The sequence below is a fragment of the Moschus berezovskii genome, chromosome 23, assembly GCF_049115385.1.
Source record: "Moschus berezovskii isolate FMDL1 chromosome 23, NW_MosBer_1.0, whole genome shotgun sequence".
Classification (NCBI taxonomy): Eukaryota; Metazoa; Chordata; class Mammalia; order Artiodactyla; family Moschidae; genus Moschus; species Moschus berezovskii.
Genome location: NC_142482.1, coordinates 43,561,400 through 43,584,756, shown reverse-complemented (window position 1 = coordinate 43,584,756; position 23,357 = coordinate 43,561,400). Strand labels below are relative to the sequence as shown.

At 38.9% G+C, this 23,357-nt stretch overlaps 1 protein-coding gene across 5 annotated transcripts in view; it reads left to right on the top strand.

The window, feature by feature from the left end:
* The window catches only part of CARMIL1 (capping protein regulator and myosin 1 linker 1), a 313,940-nt gene that overhangs the window by 250,304 nt on the left and 40,279 nt on the right, over positions 1-23,357 (top strand). For all 5 annotated transcript variants that reach the window (XM_088831520.1, XM_055407125.2, XM_055407124.2 and 2 more), the window contains 4 exons: positions 542-673; positions 8,085-8,260; positions 12,031-12,118; positions 14,916-15,065. In XM_088831520.1, coding sequence (XP_088687646.1) covers positions 542-673; positions 8,085-8,260; positions 12,031-12,118; positions 14,916-15,065 — 546 coding nt within the window. The remainder of the gene's footprint in view (positions 1-541; positions 674-8,084; positions 8,261-12,030; positions 12,119-14,915; positions 15,066-23,357) is intronic.

Below are 23,357 nucleotides of genomic sequence, written 5' to 3'. Positions count from 1 at the left end.
CGGCTGTATAGAGTTTACAGCAGGGGGCGCTGTGACTCACAAACGGTGTAATCAAGTCCTGCGTAACCTCAGGAAGGTGGCTGGAGTTTCAGTTAACAACTCCTTGGCAGTATATTGCCAAGCTGATAGCATGAAACTCCCTTCTGTCACTTGTAGAAGGAAGCTTCTCTCAACTTAGGATTTTTTCCCCAAGTGTGAGTTCATAGAGAAAGGACTAACTGGGAATCAGAAAGCCTGGGATCTGGTCCAGGCTCTTCTATTTGAACCTCACAATCATTGAATTTTATGAGTAGGAAGAAAACTGTGGATTAGTCAGATGCTCTCGCACCCTAGATGAAGACATTAAGGCACAAACAGGTAGGGTACTTTTCCTCTGCTCTCAAAGCTGGACCTGTTCTGATCTGTGTAAAGGGTCTTACATCAAGACTATCTTAGATTATCCCTAGTATTTCTTCACCCTTTTTACTAACTCTGCAGTGACTTTGGTGCTTCTTTAAATCATTATTTAATTATGGAGAGGTTACTTTTATTTTTCTTACAGCTGTTACCAAATTTATACCATGTTGGTGGTGTATCTTGGGCAGGAGCCAGTGGTTTGTTATCCAGTCCAATTCAGGAGACCCTGGAATCAATGGCCGGAGAAGTTACAAGAGTTGTTGACGAACAACTCAAGGTTTGTGGTTTCTGTTATTTTGGAAAGTGACATTGTTATGCCTTAAGTGTGCATGATGGCATTTCGTACTGCCCTACCCTGTATTTTATAGATGTATGTGTAGTAAATTTGAATCCTGTCTTTTCCAGCTTCATTTATAATTTTCAGAATAACTTTTTTGCATAATAAGATCAAGTAAAACCTATCACATTCAGTTTTGTTTTTGATGGTAAATCTCTAACTGTATTTCACAAATGACAGGTTGCCACTGATAGGAGAATGATTGATTTCTGCTTAGAAAGAGAAGTCTGATTCATGAAAAAATATCTTCTGTTGTTACGTTTGATTTAGAGACTGGGAGAGATGACAGGTGCTATGCTTATAGCACCAAATTGCTGCTTGTATGGAAAGGTTACCACTAGGTAACTAGGTAACAGTCTTTGCAATGAGCCGCTTGAAAGATTAGGAAAGGGATTTAGAATGAAGTAACAAGGCACCGGAAGTAGCAGAGACTTGTCTAGAGGCTCAGAGACTGAAAAAACAGCCTCTGAAATTTAAGTGGAGAGAGTAAGGGAAGGCCAGTTTTTTCTTAAGGGAACTTCAAGAAACACCTAGAGCAGCAACATTTCATTTTCGAAAAGTTTCATCATTTCCAACCTGCCTGTTCAAGTATCCCATACCAAGACCTTGTCTAAATTTCTGTGTTTATTTGGTCCATTTTCTTCTGAGAACACAATTGCTATAACTCAGACGGATTTGATATGCAACTTAATCATAACTTTGCAACATGCTTATTACTCCGTTTATAAATTAAATTAGCACAGGAGAGAATGTTGTGGATTACTTGGGCATTTAAGTCCCTGTCTTTCTGTGCGTGTAATGCAGAGAGACTCTTGAGTGTTATTTTTGTTTTCTTTGATGGTGGTTGTTGTGAATACATTCTGAACAAAGGGGTAGAAAAACAACTGGTTGGATGATACAGAGTTCTACCAGGTCACTTGTTACCTAATAGTACTTGTTTTATCCTCCATGAAGGATCAGATATGTTAAAAGGATACTTTCTTACACGTTTAAAATAAAGTCATCTCTGTTGCTTAGTTACTTCTAACTGTAAAAAATGAAACTACTCATTGCGAAACATTTAAAGAATAAAAATCACTTGAAATCCCAGAGATAACATTATTCTTAATATTTTGGTGACTTTGCAAACATTCTCTGTCTATACAGTTTTATATATGTGATAATACTATACATACTTTATTTATATTTGGTACAATATCAGGAAGACACTTCTAGATCGGTGAGTACACATCATTTTAGTGACTGCCTGGTGTCTCATTGCAGAGACGAATAAGTGCCCAGGAAAGTGGCAAACCTCCTCTGTGTCTTTCCCTTCACACAGAACCCCTCACATTTGACACCTCTGGTTACCGGATGTGTGGGTGTTTTCCCCAACCCAGCCAGGTGTCCTACTATTTAACTCCATTCAGACACTATCTACCTAGAGATCCCACTGGTTAAGGGCTCAGACCCTCAAGACTCCCCCTGCCCCACTTCAGATGCCAACTGGGAGTCCAGGTTGTCACCAAACTCCTGACCAATCAGCAATAAATCCGAGGTCCTTGTAACCTTACCTCCAGGTCCGTTAACTTGCTAGAGTGGCTCCCAGAACTCAGGGAAACACCTATTTATGTTTACCAGTTTATTAAAGGATATAATAGAAGATATAGATGAACAGCCAGATGGAAGAAATGCTCAGGGTAAGGTATGTAGGAAGGAACTTGGGGCTTTCGTGCTGTCTTGGGGCGCACCACTCTCCTAGCACCTCCACATGTTCACCAGCACAGAAACTCTGAACCCATACTTTTAGGGAAGTTTCATCATGCAGGCATGGTCTGTCATTAACTCCATTTTTAGCCCTACTCAGAAGGGAGGGTGGGACTGAAAATTCCAAGCTTCTAATCATAACTTGGTCTTTCCAGTAACCAGTCCTCATCCAGGAGCTACCCAGAGTTACCCCAATAGAACAAAAGACATCCTATCACCCAAGGAATTCCAGTGGTGTCGGGAGCCAGGATCAGAGTGCAAATATTAGAACAAAATATTGTTAGTGTTCTTATCACTAGTGTGATAGTTCTTATCGCCTAGTGTTCTTATCAGTTAGGAAATTACTAGAGTTTCAGGAGCTCTGTGCCAGGAACTGGGGGCAGAGACTAATATATATTTTCTATTATCTCACAGTCAGCATAATTTATTTTCTAATTTCTGATCAATCTTATTAGAATAGATTCGTATAGTTGATCCATTCCTAGGTCAGACGGTACACATGTTTTGCACATTTGTGTATATTCATAAACTGTCCTCCACTAGTGTACACAACTGCTTGTTTTGTCACGTGTCACCACTGCTAAGTGTGTTAACCTTTTAATATTTGTTAGGGTAATGGGGTAAAAAATAATCATTTTGTCTTTTGGATTTCTTTAATAACCAGTAATACATCAAATAATTTTATTATCCATTTGTATTTCTTCTTTTGTAAATTACGTATTTGTATCTATTGCCTAATTTTTTTCCTTTAAAGTACTGGTAAGAACTCCTTATATGCTAAGAATGGGCTAGCATTTAAATCAGCACGAATCACAGCAACTAGAAGTTTCCCATCAGACGGCTTCTAAGGGGCACTGGTTTCAACTGGTCTAAGCCACAAGTTATCCCTTGAAACCTGGTCCCATTTCCTTCCCAATGCGCTGAATGGTTGGGATTGACTCTTGCCAGTCATTCTTGGGAGGGAGTGGAAGGCAGAGGTCTAAACTAAAAGGCATTTGAATTTAAAAGCTTCAGATAACATTTTTAAGACTCAGAATATTTTTCTGTAAATAGACATTCTCCACATTTTTTGAGGCTGACCTTTCTGACCCCTTGTCATTGTCACCAGTGGTTTCCTCTCATCACAGCTTCCTTATTTGCATGTGTCCTTGCCTTTCTCACTCTCAACTATCCCTGAGGTCCCAGGCTCCCAAATGCCCTGCTTTTTCTATTCCCCGCTCCCTTGTTTTCTTTACTTTCAGTCGTTTTGAGTTGCAAGTTCCCTTCCCTTCAGGGACTTCTGGCATGAATGGCAAATCCTCATCCCAGCATCTTAATGTTACTCATTAATTTCCTTTTCACTGAGTTCACATTCAATTTTTGATACTTTCAACAGTCTGTAGGCAGTGATTTTCTTTTTTTTTCTTGCAGTTTACTTGACAAGTGAACATCATTTTACAAATAAATAATCCTCATTTGTCTATTGATAAAGCTTTCTAGCACCTTGATTTTCTTAAAACTATGTAGGGAAAAATGCATTTTTACTACAATCAACATTCAGCTTCTTAAACAACTATATTCTTATTTGTTTCGCTAGTAGTACAATATTTTACTTGGTTAAAAAAAGAATCCTTCCTCTGTTTCTGAAATTGAGTAAAATGTTATACTAGCAAAAGCTAAAGTCAGTGGATTATTTTGTAAAGTATGTTGCTACTAGCTGTTTGCTCCAAGCTCGTTGGCACTGAGCTTCCTTGTGCAAGACTGTTTTGGTGTCAACATAATTAGGGAGATTTTATCCTTGATATTCGCTCATCCTGTGTCTTGCCATTCCCTTCTCTAGGAGACCCCCAACCTGGGTCTCCCACATTGCAGCAGATTCTTTACCATCTGAGCCAGCAGGAAAGCCCTGTATTGTGGCCAGTGGTACATATTTTGAATTCTGAATGAGAATAATTTCAAATAGCTCTTTGAGCCATCTTTCAGAAAAAAATATTAGTTCAGAAAAGCCAAAGAAATGACCGGAAGAGCCAACTTTCTTAGCAAACTTCCTGGAGGAGAAAAAAGGCAGGAAGTGGGGAGAAAGTCCTTCTTTGAAAAGAGGTGATATTTTCTCTGAACTGGTCTCTTTTAGGTATTTTTAAATGACAGCTCTCCTCCTGCCCCCCACCCCTTGTTTTTGATCCTAACATTTATTCCCAGAATAATCATAGGTGAATAAATAGGATCTGAATGTTTTAACATAAGGAAACTTTCATTTTTCCCTTTTGGACTTAACTTTTAGAATGCTTGTTTTGGCCTTGAAAATTCTTCATTTCCCCTAGGGTTTCAACTGTGAAATACTTCCCTGGTAAATATCAGGTTTACTGAGGAAATGAGGCCTGAGGGGCGTAGGTTGCACTTTGGCAAGTACTCACTCAGTTTTTTGGGAGAGTTCTCTGAGTTTTCTTCTTTTCCTATATTTTATATTTTCCAATGCAAAAGAAAGAGATTCTAGGGCACTTCAGTGTGGAAGTTGTATTTGTTTGTAATGAATGACAGCTAGTCCTTTGCTCACTTCAAGAATATCTGAGTGTGAATTAACCCAGTTTATTTTACAGATATTCTAGAGGGTTTCTAAGTACCATTAATTGTTTTCACGGTTAAGAAATATAGACCCTCATCTTGGGAAGATACTGGCAAAATGAAATCTTATGGTTGCATTTCAAATACAGGGTCTGCTCATTCAAGTTGTCTGAAGGGAGTACACATTGACTAACAAAATAGAGAATATGTAAGAAAAGTTAAGAAATGTGGAGAAAGTGAGAAAATTTAACATAAGCCTGCTTTAGATTTCCATGAGGAAAGAAGAGATAAAGCCATGGATATTGAAGAATGTAGTTTGGTGTGCAGAGGGCCCCAGGACTTGAAAGGAGATGCTGTTCAAGCACCTAAGCTGGGGGCTGGACACAAAGAAGTGGTCAGTGGCTGCATTACAAATTTATACTGTGATCCTCGCCTCTCGCTTCTTTTTAAAGCTTTCTATTTATTTATTTGGCTGTGTTGGGTCTTAATTGCAGCACATGAGATCTTTGAGTCAGGCAGGATCTTGCATTGCAGTGCACAGACTCTCTAGTTGTGGCACTCGGGCTCACTTGTTGTAGCCTGTGGGCTCCAGCGCATGTGGACTTTAGTAGTTGCAGCTCGTGGCTCTCTAGTTGCGGCACCTGGGCTTAGTTGCTCTGTGGCATGTGGTATCTTAGGTCCCTGACCAGGGATTGAACCCAGGTCTCCTGCAGTGTAAGGCAGATTCTTAATCACTGGGCTACTAGGGAAGTCCCTTTTTCTCTCCTTTCTACTAGCTTGTCACCAGAAAGTCCACCATGCCTGCCTTTAGGTACCGTTGACTCAAGGGAGCAGGGGATGAAAATTGTAGGTAATGAAGAGAGAGGAAGGGACACTCCTCTGGGTAGTGGGCAGGGCATTGGGAAAGGGTGGCTGGAGTAGGAAACAAGAGTAGGAGACAAAAGGCTTGAGTCCCCACATCACTCGTTCCTTGAGCAAGTCTCTTCCGAACTCTGATTTTCTTATCTATAAAATGAGTTTGCTAAAATCTGTGTGGATCAAAGGAAATCATGGATGAAATTACTTTGTAGAGCGTAAAGTGCTACATTATATTGTTGGCCAATGTGGGACTAGAGGTGGTGGTAGGGAGCTAACTGCAAAATATCTGTCAAACTGGACGCCCAGGACAAGAGGAAATTCCTCTCTGTAGGGTCAGAATCATGTGATGGTTGATTTGTAGGGCAGAAAGAGACCTGAGAAATAATTTTGTAGGTGAGAAAGCAGAGATCAACAAAGATTATTCACTTAATGCTACTCCCTCAATATTCCACAGAAATTTCATGTCAAGATCTGCATTGGAAGCCAGGCTTCTTCTCTGGACTTCATTCCAACTGAAAACCATCATCATGCAGGGGTACCTTTCAGAGAGTCATGGTTGTGTTAATGAACATGATAGAAGGCAAACAGCGTATTGATACCAGCGGTTGTTCTTATCAGGAGTACGGGATTCCATCTGGAACAGAATGTATTAATTTTAGTGCCAACGATGAAAATGATTTGTCTTAAACTGACTCATTTGGCATCACTTGTAGCTCTCTTGGAGTAATGTACTAAGTTAGTGATTAGTCAGAGTTCTAACAGGGACAGAACACTGTCAGCATACAAGTGGCTTTTGAAAATTTCTCAAGTGGCTCCCTCCCACCTCGCCTCTCCTGCTTTGCATGAGATCTCTATAAACATCCTGCTGCTCTCCTGCTCATCATATGGTGTCATGAGAGATTTTACTGTTGGGATTGTGCTCTGCACATGAATGTATGAACAGAGAGACTAGGCTTTCCATAATGATGCTCCATTAGTCCCATTCATACTGGAATAGTAATGGGGTCAAACTTAACTTTCAAAATCAAGATCTCATCATGAAGATTAGCATCTCTGAAGACAGATTAATAGCATTATCTGTGACACACTGAACTTTTTTTGTTGTTTTTTTTTTAGAGTGATTTTTTAAAAAAAATTTATTTATTTTAATTGGAGGCTAATTACTTTACATTATTGTATTGGTTTTGCCATACATTGACATGAATCTGCTGCTAGACATGATACTGATCCCTTTACATATGTAATATCATTTAATCTTCAAAAATCCTGTGAGACGAGAACTTTTTTCTTTGCCATTTTATAGTTCAGTAAAGTAAAACTGAGAAATCAGTAACTTAGTCCATTGTCACTCAGGATTCAAATTTAGGACTGACGCTAGCTCACATGCCCTTTCCATACTTACCAGCCATTTTATTCATCACAAGCAAATCGTTTCATTTCCCTTAGCTCACATTCTTCAGCTATAAGATGGTGATCACATGAACAGCTTCTCTACCCATCTTCACAGATGTTGGAAGGATAAAATGTGCAGAAACACTTTAAAAATTCTGAAGTGCTATTTAAGTAGGTTTTTAAGTGTAATAATTACTAACGTTTATAAAGTATTCGTGAATATTTTTGTCTATTATTATTCATTTTTTGATTGTTCTTATAGCAATTATAATTTTACCTAACACTGAAGCTTTTCTTTTAAAAGAGGAAAACCAGCAGTATTTAGAGTGGTTTGTTGCTACTGCTCTTTTGATAGAGCTATTAAATGATTCACCCTGATTTGAGGTTTCTATGATTTGTGAAATTGCACAGGAGTTCAAACGATATATTTTCCAGGGACATCTGTAACTTTGTTTGCTAATACCCAGGAGGACAGTCTGGTGTGGGGTAAATTGGTGTGTATGTGTCTTTCTAAATCTTAATTGTGAATGCCTGTGCTTTAAGTAAAGCTAGCACACTATCACATTTCAGATGCCAGCACGAAGCCTGGGCGGATCTGCCAAGTGTCTGATTTAAAGTGATTGCCTGAGATCAGTGATCAGCCAGCAGTCACAAGTCACCCTGGGACAGCTCCGAATCCTCAGTCTCACCCTGGGACGCTGTTGTGTCCCTGCCCTCTGAGAGCTCGGCGTCATATAAAGCCGCTTTTCAGTTTTACGGCGGGCCCTCCAGGTCTGCATCCTCATCTCTCTCTCCGTTTTATGCTGCATTGCAGGCATTGCTTGAGTCCATGGTTGATGCTGCCGAGAATCTCTGCCCCAATGTGATGAGAAAAGCGCACATTCGACAAGACTTGATTCATGCCAGCACTGAAAAGATTTCCATCCCACGTACCTTTGTTAAAAATGTCCTGTTGGAGCAGTCTGGAATTGATATCCTTAACAAAATTAGGTAGGTTTGTAATGTTCATAAAGCGAGGCGCTGCAGTGTCTGTGAATGCCATTGAGGCAGCTGTGAAGGGCGTCATTGTTGGCTTTATTCATACAGAATGTATGTAGGCGTGTCTAAGAGGCACTGACTGTATATAGAGATAGCCATGCATAAATGTGAGCTTTTATACTTTTCCAAAATTGGGTGACTGCAGCTATGCCTGCGTTACTGAGGAATAGAAAGTTATCTACCCTTTTTAAAGAGTTTTATTTTTTTAAGAGAGGGGTGCATGTTTGTAAGCCTTTTTTCCCCCCCTGCTTCTGAAGCTTATCTTTCACCTTGATAAATCTAACTTTTGAAGACCGAGATCGGTTTGCTTTCTACCACCGTAATAGGAACCATGCGCAGCCCATAAATAGGCAGAGGCCCACTAGGACGTCACCATGTTTTCTTTTGGTTGGTCTGTGATACTATGCATGTGCTAATGGTGCTCTGGAGTGTTTACATAGATTCCTGGTTGATAAAATTTGATATCAATTGATAAAATTGATAAAAGGTATAAATATTTAGAAGGTGTTGATTGCCAGCAAACTTTCCTGGATTTTTACATAAGAACTCTGAGATGACCACCAGTATTACATTATACAGCTCAGGTAATTCTCATTATATTTTCTGGTTGGAAAATCAGAATGTGAATACATTCAGAAGCATTTAAAATTTCCCATTTTAATCACGTCCAAATCTTGATAAGAATAAATAGATATAGCAAAAATAACAGCTTCTACCTGGAGAATTGAGAGTGGTGCTGATATGTAATGTAGCTCGATGACAGCTGGCAAGAAAAATGGGAGTTAAAAACAAAATATGCGAAAAAAAATATCATCACAAAGTAGATGTCGAAGGCTAATAACCTTAAAGCTAGACTATAGAACTTTGAGGGTTTTGGAATTCTGCAGTAACTAGACAGTCTCAGGGCTAAGATGCAGCTGTGATGTGTGTGTGTCTTTAAACAAAGACCCTATTGCCTATTCAACTGAATTGTAAGACAGTTGGAACGACTTGAGAAATTAAGGCTTTCAGAGGGTTTATAGACTCCATTGATTAGTGATTTTATGAACTCTAGCCCAAGTATGTTTACATATTTCTGTAACCTCGTTTCAGAGTTTTTATTGAAGCTCTTTAAATATTGAGAGTAAAAATCTGTTGACCACCATTTTTTCATAATAGTGGAGTGAACTACCAATAGATCACATTCAGCATTTCCTAGACTACCAGATTCTGTCAAATATGCTCATTTCCCTTGAAAAATGGGCAAATTCTAAAAATTGAATAGCAGTACGGAACTCCTTACTTCAATAAATCAGTTGTATGTTCACCAACTCCTTACTTGGCTTTTTATAATGTTTTATGCTGAGTACTGATAGGATGAAAATATGCACATGCAGACTTAAGTTGTATCATTTCCTTTTAAACATTTTACGAACTGGAAATTCAGTCAAGAAAGAAGTAGAGCATCCAGTAGCAAAACAACAGAATGGTCCTGAAGCATTAAAAAATAATTGCTTTTTAAAAAAAAATTTATTTTAGGGGGTGGTGGGAGGGAGGAGGTATATGCATGATTATGCATGATTCACGTTGTTGTACAGCTTAAACAACATTGTAAACCAGTAATCCTCCAATTAAAATTAAATTAAAATTTTTTATTTTATATTGGAGTATATTTGATTAGGGGACTTCCTGATAGCTCAGTTGGCAAAGAATCCACCTTCAATTCAGGAGACCCCAGTTCAACTTCTGGGTTGGGAAGATCCACTGGAGAAGAGATAGGCTACCCACTCCAGTATTCTTGGGCTTCCCTTGTGGCTCAGCTGGTAAAGAATCCGCCTGCACTGTGAGAGACCTAGGTTCGATCCCTGGGTTGGGAAGAGACCCTGGAGAAGGGAATGGCTACGCACTCCGGTATTCTGGCTTGGAGAAGTCCATGGACTGTATAGTCCTTGGGGCCACAAAGAGTTGGACACGATAGTTGCGTTAGTTTCAGGTGTACAGCAAAGTGATTCAGTTATACATGTATCTGTTATTTTCATTTTAAGACTTGTTTTTTGATGTTATAATTTGAAAATAATTTGGAATAAACTATCCCTCCTGACCTCTGAGAGGCAGAGGGTAGGAAAGAGAGAGAAACTACTGACTCTATAGTCTTTGGAGGAAACAGAATTCTCAAATATGCCTAAAAGCATCAGAGGAAGTGCTTGTTAACATTGAATTCCCAGGCCTTCTGGAGGTTTGGGGTGGGACTGAGTTATCTGTATTTTTAATAAGCGACCTGGGTGAATCTTATCAGTGGACACCTCTGGAGAATAATAGGGTATTAGATAAACCAAATACCTAGGGAGACCTTGGTTCAGAGACAGGAATGAAAGAAACATTCTTTTATCTTTAGCCCAGGACAGTTTTTACTGTTGGCATCAAAGAGTTGGTGCTTCCCCTCTGCTCTGCCATCAGAAATGTTTCTGAAGAGACATGCAATGCAAATTAGGAAGGTTTTCCCCTGTTACACAAATATACTTCCAACTTCAGTTTTAAGATTAAATCATCTTATTTTGATAAGTCTTTTCCTTGATGAATAATTTTTAGTATTATTGGCTTCAAAAGTAGAGTGAAATTATGTGACAATGTCGAAACGTGGGTACGTATCTCTCCAGCACATTTACTTTCAATGTATTTGTGCATTTATGCACATTGGTGCATGTGTGCCCAGGTAGGGTTATTTAGACTGAAGATACACGTGGAAGTTGAATTCTTGGGAATACCAAATAACTAAAATGCCAGCCCTCGGATGGAAACCTCAGTGGCTGAGTTATTTATTAGTAAAAACTACAAGCTGCTACTTCCTGTCTGGGCATCCTTTTAAGGTTAGGCAAGAGGCACTAAAACTAAACATTTTGATAACTTCTGTTCATAAAAGGCAAGGGAACAGTGAATTTGTAACTATTCAAAATACAGTGGCAAGTCAAAGCAGAAGCATTTCAATAAGGTATCATTTGATTGGTTAAAAAGTTGTTTAAAAGGCGAGGGATATACATATGAAAGAAATAACCAAAGCTTCACAACCAGACTGCTGCTGCTGCTGCTGCTGCTAAGTCACTTCAGTTGTGTCCGACTCTGTGTGACCCCATAGACGGAAGCCCACCAGGCTCCCTCGTCCCTGGGATTCTCCAGGCAAGAACACTGGAGTGGGTTGCCATTTCCTTCTCCAATGTGTGAAAGTGAAAAGTGAAAGTGAAGTCGCTCAGTCGTATCCGACCCTTAGCGACCCCACGGACTGCAGCCTACCAGGCTCCTCCATCCATGGAATTTTCTAGGCAATAGTACTGGAGTGGCTTGCCATTGCCTTCTCCGGTCACAACCAGACTAGATTTTCTTAATTTACTCCAGCCCAAGTTTGTTTTCATTTATGTCAATGGATGAATTGTTCTCACTACATGGTGCATATGGTTTCCATTAAGTTTGTCTTTATCCAGATGTTTTTCATTCCTACCATTAAGTCTTGAATTTTGAAACTGCAGAGGCAGGTTGACATTGGTAAATAAAGTCTTTTACCTGTGTGTTTATGGCAGTGTTTAAGGCTGATTTTTGGAAATCCTTAGCCCTATTCACACATTCTTGTATGCTATTTTCAAAGACAGAAACAGAATCACACTTGACCTTATCAACATAGCATAAAGGGTGGTGACTTTTCCCTCTTGCACAAATTAAAATGCCACTCTGTGCTTTTGATTTTCCCATAGTGAGGTGAAGTTGACAGTGGCCTCCTTTCTGTCTGATCGAATCGTGGACGAAATTCTGGATGCACTTTCACACTGCCATCACAAATTGGTGAGTGCTGTGGTCATTTGTATGGGACAGCCTGGTTCATTCTGTGGTGATGCAGGGCAGCCTCCAGCGTGGGAATGTGGCTGATTTTCTACATTTTATTCCTTTGTAGCTTTATGGGTTAAAATCCTAGTTTTCCTTCTTCTTCATTGTTTTCCAGCTGTTCTAGACCATGTTAGAATTTCTCCAGAGGGAATGGCAGGGCAGAAATGATAATATCCAAAATTGTTGTTCATGTATAATAAACACAGGTCAAAAATTTGATGGGAGATGATATTGGGACTGAAGTCTAAAATTGAGAGCTTCGTTTTAAAGATTATAGTTGACCCTTGAACAACACTGGGAGCTAGGAGCAGAGACCCTCCCTGTGGTCAAAAATCCATGTATAACTTATAGTTGACTCTCCACATCTGAGGATTCCACCAACCCGGACTGTATAGTATTACAATATTTACTATTGAAAAACATTCTCACGTAAGTAGGCCCGCATGTGTCAAACCTGCATTGTTCAGGGCTCACCTGTATTTAATCTATCTGTGCTTGTTGATCTCTGATATGATTATTTGATAACAGAATATTCTTAAAAACATGACAGAAATGAATTGTCCAAAGAGTGAAAGAATTAAATGGACATATTCTAGCGAATGATAACCATCGAGTGTCTAACTGGGCCTTTGGATATAACCAAGGTGAAAAAATTTTCTTCATCTACAGACTGGTTCCACATCAAGGTAGAAACTCAGTAGAAATATTTCTGGTATCAGTGCATATGAAAATGTATCAGAAACTTCATGTTTCTCAAACTCTGAGGCACAGATGGTTTTATAACTGGCTATGCTTTGTGTCTCAAAAATACTAGTGTTATGATGCAGTAGAAATCTCCCAAATAAGTTATGACAATATTTTCTCCAGAGAAAAATTTCAAGTTGATTGTGTAGGCTGAAGATACTCAGTTTTATGGCAATGAATTGTTGAGTGATGGTGGCGAACACTGGAAATAACAGGAGCAGCAACAGCTTCTGAGGAGGAGGCAGACAAAAGGAGTATTTTGAAAAATTCATTTGAGAAAAATATATGACTCTTCTCTAAAATCTAAAAGATAAGATAGACATCTCTAGCTATTCAAAGAATTGCCTATGGACTGGAGCTGGCCTGCTAATGAAGGGTTACTAGTCCATAACAAGGTAAGTTCAGAAACTAAGAGGAAGTGTGAAGAAACTTCTAGAGCAATTTGACGTGGCAATAATATCCAAACACATGTTATTTAAAATTTTTTATTATCAAATGTTTTTTATTATCAATTTTTGTCAATATATTGGCTTATGGCAAATTGGAAGTTTAAAACTGATTCATCACCCAGAGATTTTAAGAAGCTCTAGTTTATAGTTCATGGCATGATAAACAGCTATAACCTTGTCAAGAGATCACAATTCAAGCTTTTTTTTAATAAGCAGAAACAAAATCAACAAAACATCCTTTATAGAAATAGTTTGTTGATAACCATAGCTCTCGGGATGGCCTCAAAATACCTACTTGAAGATGCAAATACTAGATGTTGTATCAGTGTGACTGCACATGAGAACTACACTGAAAGTTTGAATTTTTTTCGCTGTTTTTGCTTTTGAGCTTTGAAGAAGTTGGTAACTCAGAGTACTGAAATTTTCTTTTCATAAGCAAAAAAGAATTGTGTGAATGCACTTTTGTTTTGAATTTTTTACTATTTGGATAGTAAGACAAGAGCGTAACTGCTAAATGAAAGAAATAGTATCTTCAAAATGAAACACTACTTTCAAAGACAGTCCAATAACATTGTTTTTCTCCAACTTAAGTTTAGAAATGTTCCCAAAGGTTCCATGGAATTGTCAACTGGTTCTCATCTTTGCAGAGCTCCTGGTGATGAATCAGCTCAGCACTAGAGCTTATTAATTTCAGCCCAGTTTGTTTCATCTCTTACCACTTTTTTAGGTTTATCTAAAGCATAGCATTGGTAATTAATGTCACATAAAATATGATAATAATTACATGAAAACAAAGAAAGCTAGTAATAATTAAAAATTTGTTAGCAGTTTCTTTCCTTTTGGTCCTTTTAATAATAAGGGAGGTTGGAATCATTTTATTTCTCATTATGTACTTTTGAGCACTAAACATAGAAATTCTTTCTAAGGAAATATGCAATGAAAATGAAAAGAACACCTCCTATTTTCTTTTATACTAAGTGGTCTCATTTTCCCAGTGTAAGTTATTTTTCTGGTTTAAATTTCTCTTATATTTCCACCAGTAATGTTGATGGCAACAATATTATGGTTCACTTTTAATTTACTTTATGCTTATCATAAGAGCAAATTGACTAGAACTGAATCTTCTGTACACTAGTAACATTGTGTAACTAAAGGTAGCTTCTCTGTATAGAAGGCTGGAGGGCCTCCTGATGGATATAATTTTATGATTGTATTGAAGATTGAAAGTTGAAAAAAATCACATCAGCCTCCTGCAAATGTTTGTAGTAATCTTTTAGAAAACAAAATATGTGCCTACTTGGTGCATATCTACATGAACGTGGCAAAGATGTATGAATTACCTTTTAAGTAAAGTCTCAAAAGATGTTTGGAAGGAGGTTTTGTCATTTTTGTTTAAAATACTCCACCTTCCAAAGACAGATGATAAAATAGGTAACTTAACTCCAGCATGAATTTATCCAGTTGCCATTAACCAGGTGTAGACATTATTCTTCATAGCGCCCTCTTATGGAAGGTATGTGCTGGAATTCAGTTGGCCTCTCTTGGTTGTCTTGATTCTCTAGGCTGACCATTTCAGCAGACGTGGCAAGACCCTTCTTCAGCAAGATTCCTTGGAGATGGAGCTTGCTGAGGAGAAGCCGGTTAAACGCTCCATCATCACGGTGGAGGAGCTCACGGAGATAGAGCGTTTGGAAGATCTGGATACCTGTATGGTAAGACACAGCCTTTGGCCACACCATTATCTGCTTCACTGGATTTGCTACTGTCTTTTAAAAAAAAAAGAAAATCTCACCTTTATAAACCAGACCAAATAAAACTTCCCCGCAAAGACAGTTCTTTCAAGAACTTGTTGCTGTACAGGGTCTGGTCTACTAATGAAGTTGATAAAGCCTAAGCCTTCAGGTTCCCACGAAGGTCCTCTAACTCACTTTATTTGTAATTTTGTAAAACTTTTCTTAAAGCGTACCTCTACCCATCCAACCACCCTCCCACCTCCCCCCAAAAAAGAAAACTTGTGAAAATTGCAGTGCACATAAAAGTTGGATATCTCCCCCTGTAGCCACAGTGGGACAAAACTCCTAAATTAGAAGAAATAATTTATTTACCTTTTAAGAGTCATTTGCGACAGGAAAATATCTTTAAATAAATAAGCCTTCAACAAAAATTTGGGGAAGGACTTTTTCCCAAATAAAATATGTAAGGGTGAGTATCTCTTTGTTGGTCCTATAGGTTTTCTTTTCTTTCTTTTTTTTAATGTTCTGCTTCCTTCTGTTTTTTCTTTACATAATTTTGGGGTACACTCTTAGATCTGCATTTCCTGTTGAGTTCCTATTCTCTGCCATTGACTTGATATATTTTAGAAGCTGGAATATGGTGCATTTGCTTTGTGCATCCATCTGGCTATAAAGCTAGAGTATTCAGTTTTATGATATCTCATTTTTCTGGGGATAATTTGATGTCAGTTTTTATATTATTATTGTAAAATTTGTGTTGTTAGTATAATTCTCATTTTACCATTCAAATAGTTGTATATACCTCTGTATTCTGTATATTTTCATTCTCCATATTTAGTGTTTTTATGTTTTACTACAATACTCATTTTTAGTAATTTCTTATAATCCAAGAGGGTGTTGGTGAGACTAGGTTTGGTCTACTTATGTGCCCAAATGTTTCTACATCAGCTTCTGATTTTAGTAATTTTTCAACATAGCCATCGTAAAGGAATCATGCGTGCATGCTAAGTTGCTTCAGTCATGTCTGATTCTGTGGCCCCATGGACTGTAGCCCGCCAGACTCCTCTCTTCTGTCCATGGGACGTTCCAGACAATAATTCTCGAGTGGGTTGCCATTTCCTTCTCTAGGGGATCTTCCTGACCCAGAGATTGAACCTGGCCCTTCTGCATTGGCAGGCAAATTCTTTACCACTGAGCCACCTGGGCTTCCATATAAACTATTGTTATCATCTTTTAAAATCTGTGAATAAAATAGTTAAATGCCCTCCAGATAAAACCTTATGATATACAAGGAGACTGGCAAAGAAAGCCTAAAATAAATCTTAGATTTCAAGTATAACTAAAGATGATAAATAATTTTCCATTTAACTGTATAAATATATAAATATATTTGGTCTATGTGGAAGGAATTACACCAAGTTTTTAAAAAGTTGCTTGTCTAGTATGTTATAAAGTGTAAGTTTAATAAGAATTTTAAATTTTGTTTACATTTTGAGGCAATAGACACTATGTTATAGCGTAATTATTCTAGGAAGTTCTTTGCTATTGTTTAGTCACTAAGTCATGTCTGACTCTTTTGGGACACCATGGACTATAGCCTGCCAGGCTTCTCCATGGGATTTCCCAACTTAGGCTAACCCTAAAAGAAAAAGAGTAATAGGAAAAATATTTGAATTAAAAATTAACTCTACATATCATGTTTCCAGCCCAAATTATCTGGTTCTGTGTGAGTTGGAAAGGGGTATAGGAAACATGAGTTAGTAAAATGTATTTTGTTGAGTTTAGAAGTTATGCGGTTTTGGATGATAAAGTTATTGGTTAAGAAAGATTGGCTTAGCTCCTGTAAGGATGGTTTTAATTGTATAAGTTTGGTTTTTGTATAAGTTTTGTTTGATTGACTAATTTGCTTTTGTTACTTGAAAGGAGAAGAAGTTGTTCTCCTTAAGTAAAGTGGGTGGGGTGAGAGTGGAGGAATAGGATCATTTTTTGCAATTTAATTTTATTGAGATACAATTGATTTAACATTGTATTAGCTTTAGGCATACAACCTAATGATTCTATATATATATATATAGTGGGATGATTATCACAGGTTTAGTTGACATCATCTCCACATATAGTTATAATTTTTTTCCTTGTGATGAGAACTTTTATAATCTATTCTGTTCAGTTCAGTTGCTCAGTCGTGTCTGACTCTTTGTGACCCTTTGAATCACAGCACGCCAGGCCTCCCTGTCCATCACCAATTCCCGGAGTTCACTCAAACTCATGTCCATCGAGTCGGTGATGCCATCCAGCCATCTCATTCTCTGTCACCCCTTCTCCTCCCACCCCCAATCCCTCCCAGCATCAGTCTTTTCCAGTGAGTCAACTCTTCGCATGAGGTGGCCAAAGTATTGGAGTTTCAGCTTTAGCATCAGTCCTTCCAATGAACACCCAAGACTGATCTCCTTTAGAATGGACTGGTTGGATCTCCTTTCAGTCCAAGGGACTCTCAAGAGTCTTCTCCAACACCACAGTTCAAAAGCATCAATTCTTCAGGGCTCAGCTTTCTTCACAGTCCAACTCTCACATCCATACATGACCACGGGAAAAACCATAGCCTTGACTAGACGGACCTTGGTTGGCAAAGTAATGTCTCTGCTTTTGAATATGCTGTCTAGGTTGGTCATAACTTTCCTTCCAAGGAGTAAGTATCTTTTAATTTCATGGTTGCAATCAGCATCCGCAGTGATGTTAGCAACTTTCAAATATGCAATTCAGTACTGTTAACCATAATCACTATGCTCTACTTTATATCACCAGGACTTATAACTGGAAGTTTGTTTGTACTTAAAAAACCCAGATGCATGACCACCATGAGGACCATAGCGCAAGGCATACCCAGCCCTGAGTCGCTTTCATTTTCTAAGAATGGTCTGGTTGCCATAACACAGAAAGAGGCAGGAGCAGATAGGGATCTCTTTGTCCTTCACTCTAAGGATGATCCAAGTTAGAAGGGCGGTATTTTCTTGATTCAGGTGGCTGGGAGGCAAGCAGTTACGGCCATTCCAGACATAAGCGCCTGTTGAATACTAGGACCAGAAACAGGGCCTGTGGTGTGGAGTATCTTTTTGAGACAAGGCAGAGCTCTCTATAAAGAAAACAAATACTTGGGCAGAATTTTTAAGCCATAAAAATAGCATTTTTTTCCAGTTCTAAAAATTATGTCTTTAATCATTGTTTTAACAAGGCTAATGAATTGGTAAGTAGCCAAAAACCAGAGCTAAGTTTGGTGGTGTTTAATGAAAATGAACATTTTTGTGTAGAAAGTGCAAGTCAATGGATTTTGTGCTGTAAAGATTTCCTTTCTACTCTCAGCCTAACCTTTGGGTCCAGGCCACCCAAAGATACTCCCGTTTTCACAGTGGCAATTACCCCAGGTGCAAGGATCAGTATTCTAAAGAAAATCAACTTGCTAAGCTCTGGAATTCTTACCCTGAACTAGTGTTGCGAACTCACAGCTGATTGGAAAAGAGTCGAGCATGAGATTTACCTTTTTAAATTGTTTGCACTTCCACCTTTCATAATCAAAGAAACAAATCATTTTTGTTTCTCATTGACATCTACTACCAAATATTTCAAGTTGTGATCCTCACGTAGTGCCACTTAAAATAAAAACTGAAGTATATACTGTAAAGGTAGAGACATTGAATTTGTAATGCTTTTCTAAATGAGCCTGTACATTTTCTTTGGCAACATTTAGATAGATATTAAGTGATCCAGGAAGTTGGGACACAAGATAAACTGTTGTATAGAAAATTCTCAGAAGCATCTAAGTGCATGCCTATAACCTTTGTGCCACACATGGAGCTAGAGCCCTGTTGAATGTGACTGCTCTGGAAGATGCTGTAACTTTATTACCTAAAATGTTTATTTGTAGCCCACAGCCCTGAGATATCCCCCCAGGACATTCCAAAGTACCTGACTCATCACCAGCCTTCTGCTTATAGTTAACAGACTGTTAACAGATCCTGGTGTTTTCTGTTTGTGACGTTCGTGATATCTACTACATCTATTTTTGAACATTTCTTTAACAGACATAGTGGAGATTCTGGGCATCTCTCTCTCTCTTTTTTTCCCCCTCTTCCTGTTTATCTTTATGTTTTCTTCCATTTCTTCCTGGTCCAAAAGTCAATTCCATTTCAGTGTGTAAGTCTCTTTAAAGAACCAAGTTATCATCACACTAGGGAAGGTTCAGAGCTGTAAATTAAACGTTGAAATGCATATTAGAGTTTAAGGATTGTCTTCATGGAGGTGGAAGCAATGATTGACCTCTTAGAAGGAAGTTCTTCACTTAGTCAACACCTATTAAACTTACATTTTGAGGGCTGAAATAGGAGAGACTGAATGACTTGATGAGGCCTGTTTCTGTGGGGAAGATGACTGAGAGCTTCTAATTAACCTTCACTTCATAAAATTGAAGAAAAAAGCTGTTTAAACAAAATGGCAGAAAGAAGAATCATTTCTTAAAACTTAGTCTCCAAATAATTTTTTTTCCCTTTCAACTAGGAAGAAATGAAGAGGTAATTTAGTTTACCCGGTAGGGAGGAGGGACGGGTAGAAAAAGAACTATTGAATAACTTGCAGAATTTTTCATCCTGTGTCCCTTCTCATAGTCCCAGAAATTCTAATAACCCTTTAACTCCAGGGTTGAGAATCACATGACTTGAAAAATCTTCCTATTTATTTATTTTGCACTTACCTAGCACCTATGACATGCTAGGCACTGAACTCTTCATAAATAGTAACCAGCTTAATTCTCATGACAACCTGTGAATGATAGGTGGTGTTAATATCTTCTGTTTAACAGATGAGGAAACTTAGGCATGAAAACATTAACTTGGTCAGGTGATCTGAGGTCACCCTGAAGCAGGGCATGTGGGATTGCATGTTCAACCAATCTGCTATAATCTATATATTGATTTCATATCTATATTTCTGACAATCAGAATTAAATTCCAAGCTAGATTTAAATAGACTGCATTGTTTTATGCAAAATATCTGCTTACTGATTCTATACTAAATTAATATGTGAATAGAAACAGTGAAAAATGTGTGTCATTTCACCATAAATGTAAGCTTATCGTTTTTAAACATTACTGGAAACAACTGTGTCAAAAATCTGACTCTCTCAATTGCTATCCAGTTGTGAGAAATGAGTCTGTGCACTTTTGGCTTACCTCGAACATTCTGTGCCTCTCCATGTGTAATTTTGTTGGTGACAGTGATTAATTAGTTTTCCTATATGCCCCTTATCATTTCAGCACACACGCCTTGTGTGTTAAGCTAAAATGTGTATTTACTTAGAATCTTTATTGTCCATAGACCATCTGTTCTTTTCCTGCCATCAGGTCCTCTTAGGAAATCACTACTCCCCATCGTATCTTTCAACTGTGTTGTCATTGGCCTTTGAGGGTATTAAGGGATACAGTTCTCCTTCTACTGACTGGCAATCTCTACATATTTAATTTGTCGCTATATATAGTTTCCAACCTTAAAAAATTGCAGAAGTTTTAGGTTTCAGATGATGTGCCAAGTGGTGAAGAGCCAGTGTCTTCTCCTTAGGCAGAAGTAGCTCACTAATTGTATGTACTTCTTTCAATTATTTTAATGACTGTCATACCTGTTTTAAATCAAAATATATTCATACAGAGGAACAGGTAGTCTGCTTACAGCTCTTTCCTAGGAAAACAATTTTAAAAGGCTTGAATTGTTACAGAATACATCTCGTGAATCCTTGCTCCAATGACAAAATAGCAATTATTTTCCCTTAACAAATATCCATATATAATTTTAAGCTTTTTAGCATAGATTAAAATTCAGTGAACATCCATTTGTCTTGGTCAACATGCCATTTTGTTTTTAAACAAATCACCTCATTTTCATGTACCAACAGTTGTTAATTGAACTAATCGATTAGCAGTGTTGCCAAGCACAGACTATTAAGTCAATATCTCATTTAAAATTAGTTGCTTTGATGTTGTGCACAGAAGGTTGTTCAAGTCCTAATTGTTTCCTTTTATAATTTTACTTTATTCTGTAATGTCCTTTTCATAGTGATAACATTTTGGGGAAATGGAGGTTTAGATTTTAACTACTAGAAAGCAATACATGAAAACCTCTTAATTTCCAGGTTTTAAAATTCAGCACTGTAATACCATCTGTAGTAGTGGTGGTGGTGGTTTAGTCGCTAAGTTGTGTCCGACTCTTGTGACCCCATGAACTGTAGCCCACCAGGCTCTTCTGTCCATGAGATTCTCCAGGCAAGAATACTGGACTGGGTTGCCATCCTTCTCCAGGGGATCTTCCCAACCCAGGAATTGAACCTGGGTCTCCTGCACTGCAGGCAGATTCTTTCCCAACTGAGCTATCTGTATAATCCAGCTAAAATATACATTCCTTAAAGTTTCTAGTAGGTTTTTTTTTTTCCTTTTTTGACAACCCTTTGAGGAAATCCCAGAAGCACATTCTAGATCTCATTCCTTTAGGACTGAGAAGGGCCTTCACAGAGATACAGGTGTGGTGCCTTGGAGGGTCTCTGTAGAGTAGACTCAGCCCCTTCATTTGCTATTGTTTGGGGTCTTACAGCATTGCTTTTACTGTGCGGTGCTTCCGCATCATGTCAGTGACTTTCATGAAGGGCAGCTTTAATAAATACCCCTATAAAACTCATTACCTTACAGGCTCTTTATGCCATCTGTACCACTGTTGCGGGCACTGTTCAGCTTCATCCCCTGATGCCTTGTTGCACATCCATGCAGAAGAAATTGCAGGTCTTTGTCAAGAGGAGTGAAAACCCGGAGCTGTTAGCTTGCTGTGTCGCATAGACACAGTGAATTTTCCTATGACTTGTGCCTGCCTTTTGTTCTGCAAGTTGAGAGGCTCAGAGCCCAGTGTGCATTGACCTATTTAAAAGGGTTCTAAGCCCTGGTGGCTCAGAGGTTAAAGCATCTGCCTCCAATGCGGGAGACCCGGGTTCGATCCCTGGGTTGGGAAGATCCCCTGGAGAAGGAAATGGTAACCCACTCCGGTATTCTTGCCTGGAGAATCCCATGGACGGAGAAGCCTGGTAGGCTACAGTCCACGGGGTCGCAAAGAGTCGGACACGACTGAGCGACGGAATGGAACGGAAGCCTAAAGAAGTATAGGTTGTTGTATTCTGGCTTCATTTCCTCTCTTCTTTATCCTAGCTTACTCATTAAAAACATGGAGCCTCCCTGATGGTCCAGTGATTAAGAATCTGCGCTTCCGTTGCAGGGGGCACAGGTTCAATCTCTGGTCGGGGAACTAAGATCCCATATGCTGCTACAGCCAAGAAATAAAAGCAAAACAACTACAAAAAAAAGAACTTGCTGTTCTGCATGAGCCTCAGCTCCCTTTTGGATTGAGGTGAAGTGAAGTCGCTCAGTTGTGTCCAACTCTTGGCAACCCCATGGACTGTAGCCTACCAGGCTCCTCCATCCGTGGGATTTTCCAGGCAAGAGTACTGGAAGGGGTTGCCATCTCCTTCTCCAGGATTGAGATGGCTTTCCATTAATACAGTGAAATGTGAGATATGGTGGGAAAGGGCTCTGATAGGGCTGTGCAGGTTGCTATGGAAGCACAGAGAAGGGGTGCCCCGCCCAGCCTGGGGGAGGGGTGTTGTCAAGGAAGGCTTCCAGGAGGCATTTCTAAGCATCATGCTTGGCACATAATAGGCCCTTAGTAACTGATGATATAATAAGAGATGGTATTTGAAGAAGTTGGCTGGGAGGAAAATGAGTAAGTAAATTTAGCAGAGAGAAGACGACGCACAGAGGCTTGGAATGAGGAGACAGCATCACGATTTGAGGAACTATTGTGGGATTATGGTATGATGGGAATAAAGGGTGGCAGAGAGGAGCGGTGAGGAGGCTGGAAGCCATATCCTAAAGAGCCTTACGGAGCTCGCTAAGGGTTTACTAGTTTATATATTGTGTATTTATTTTTAAGGCAATACTGAAGGTTAGGTGTGTGGGAGAAAGGGCAGATTTTGGCAGAAAAGACATTAGTGAGTTCTGTTTTGATCATGTTGAGGATGAAGCGTCTGCAAGGCCCTGGCTGAGACATCCAGTAGGGAGTCATAGGGGCGTCTCAGTAGCCAGGGCTAAGTTGGCAGGTGAGCCATGCACAGCCTTGGCACAGAGGCACTCACCAAACACTGTCCCTCAGCTGATCGCTGCCCCTTTAGCTCTGTAAGGACTTTTCTTC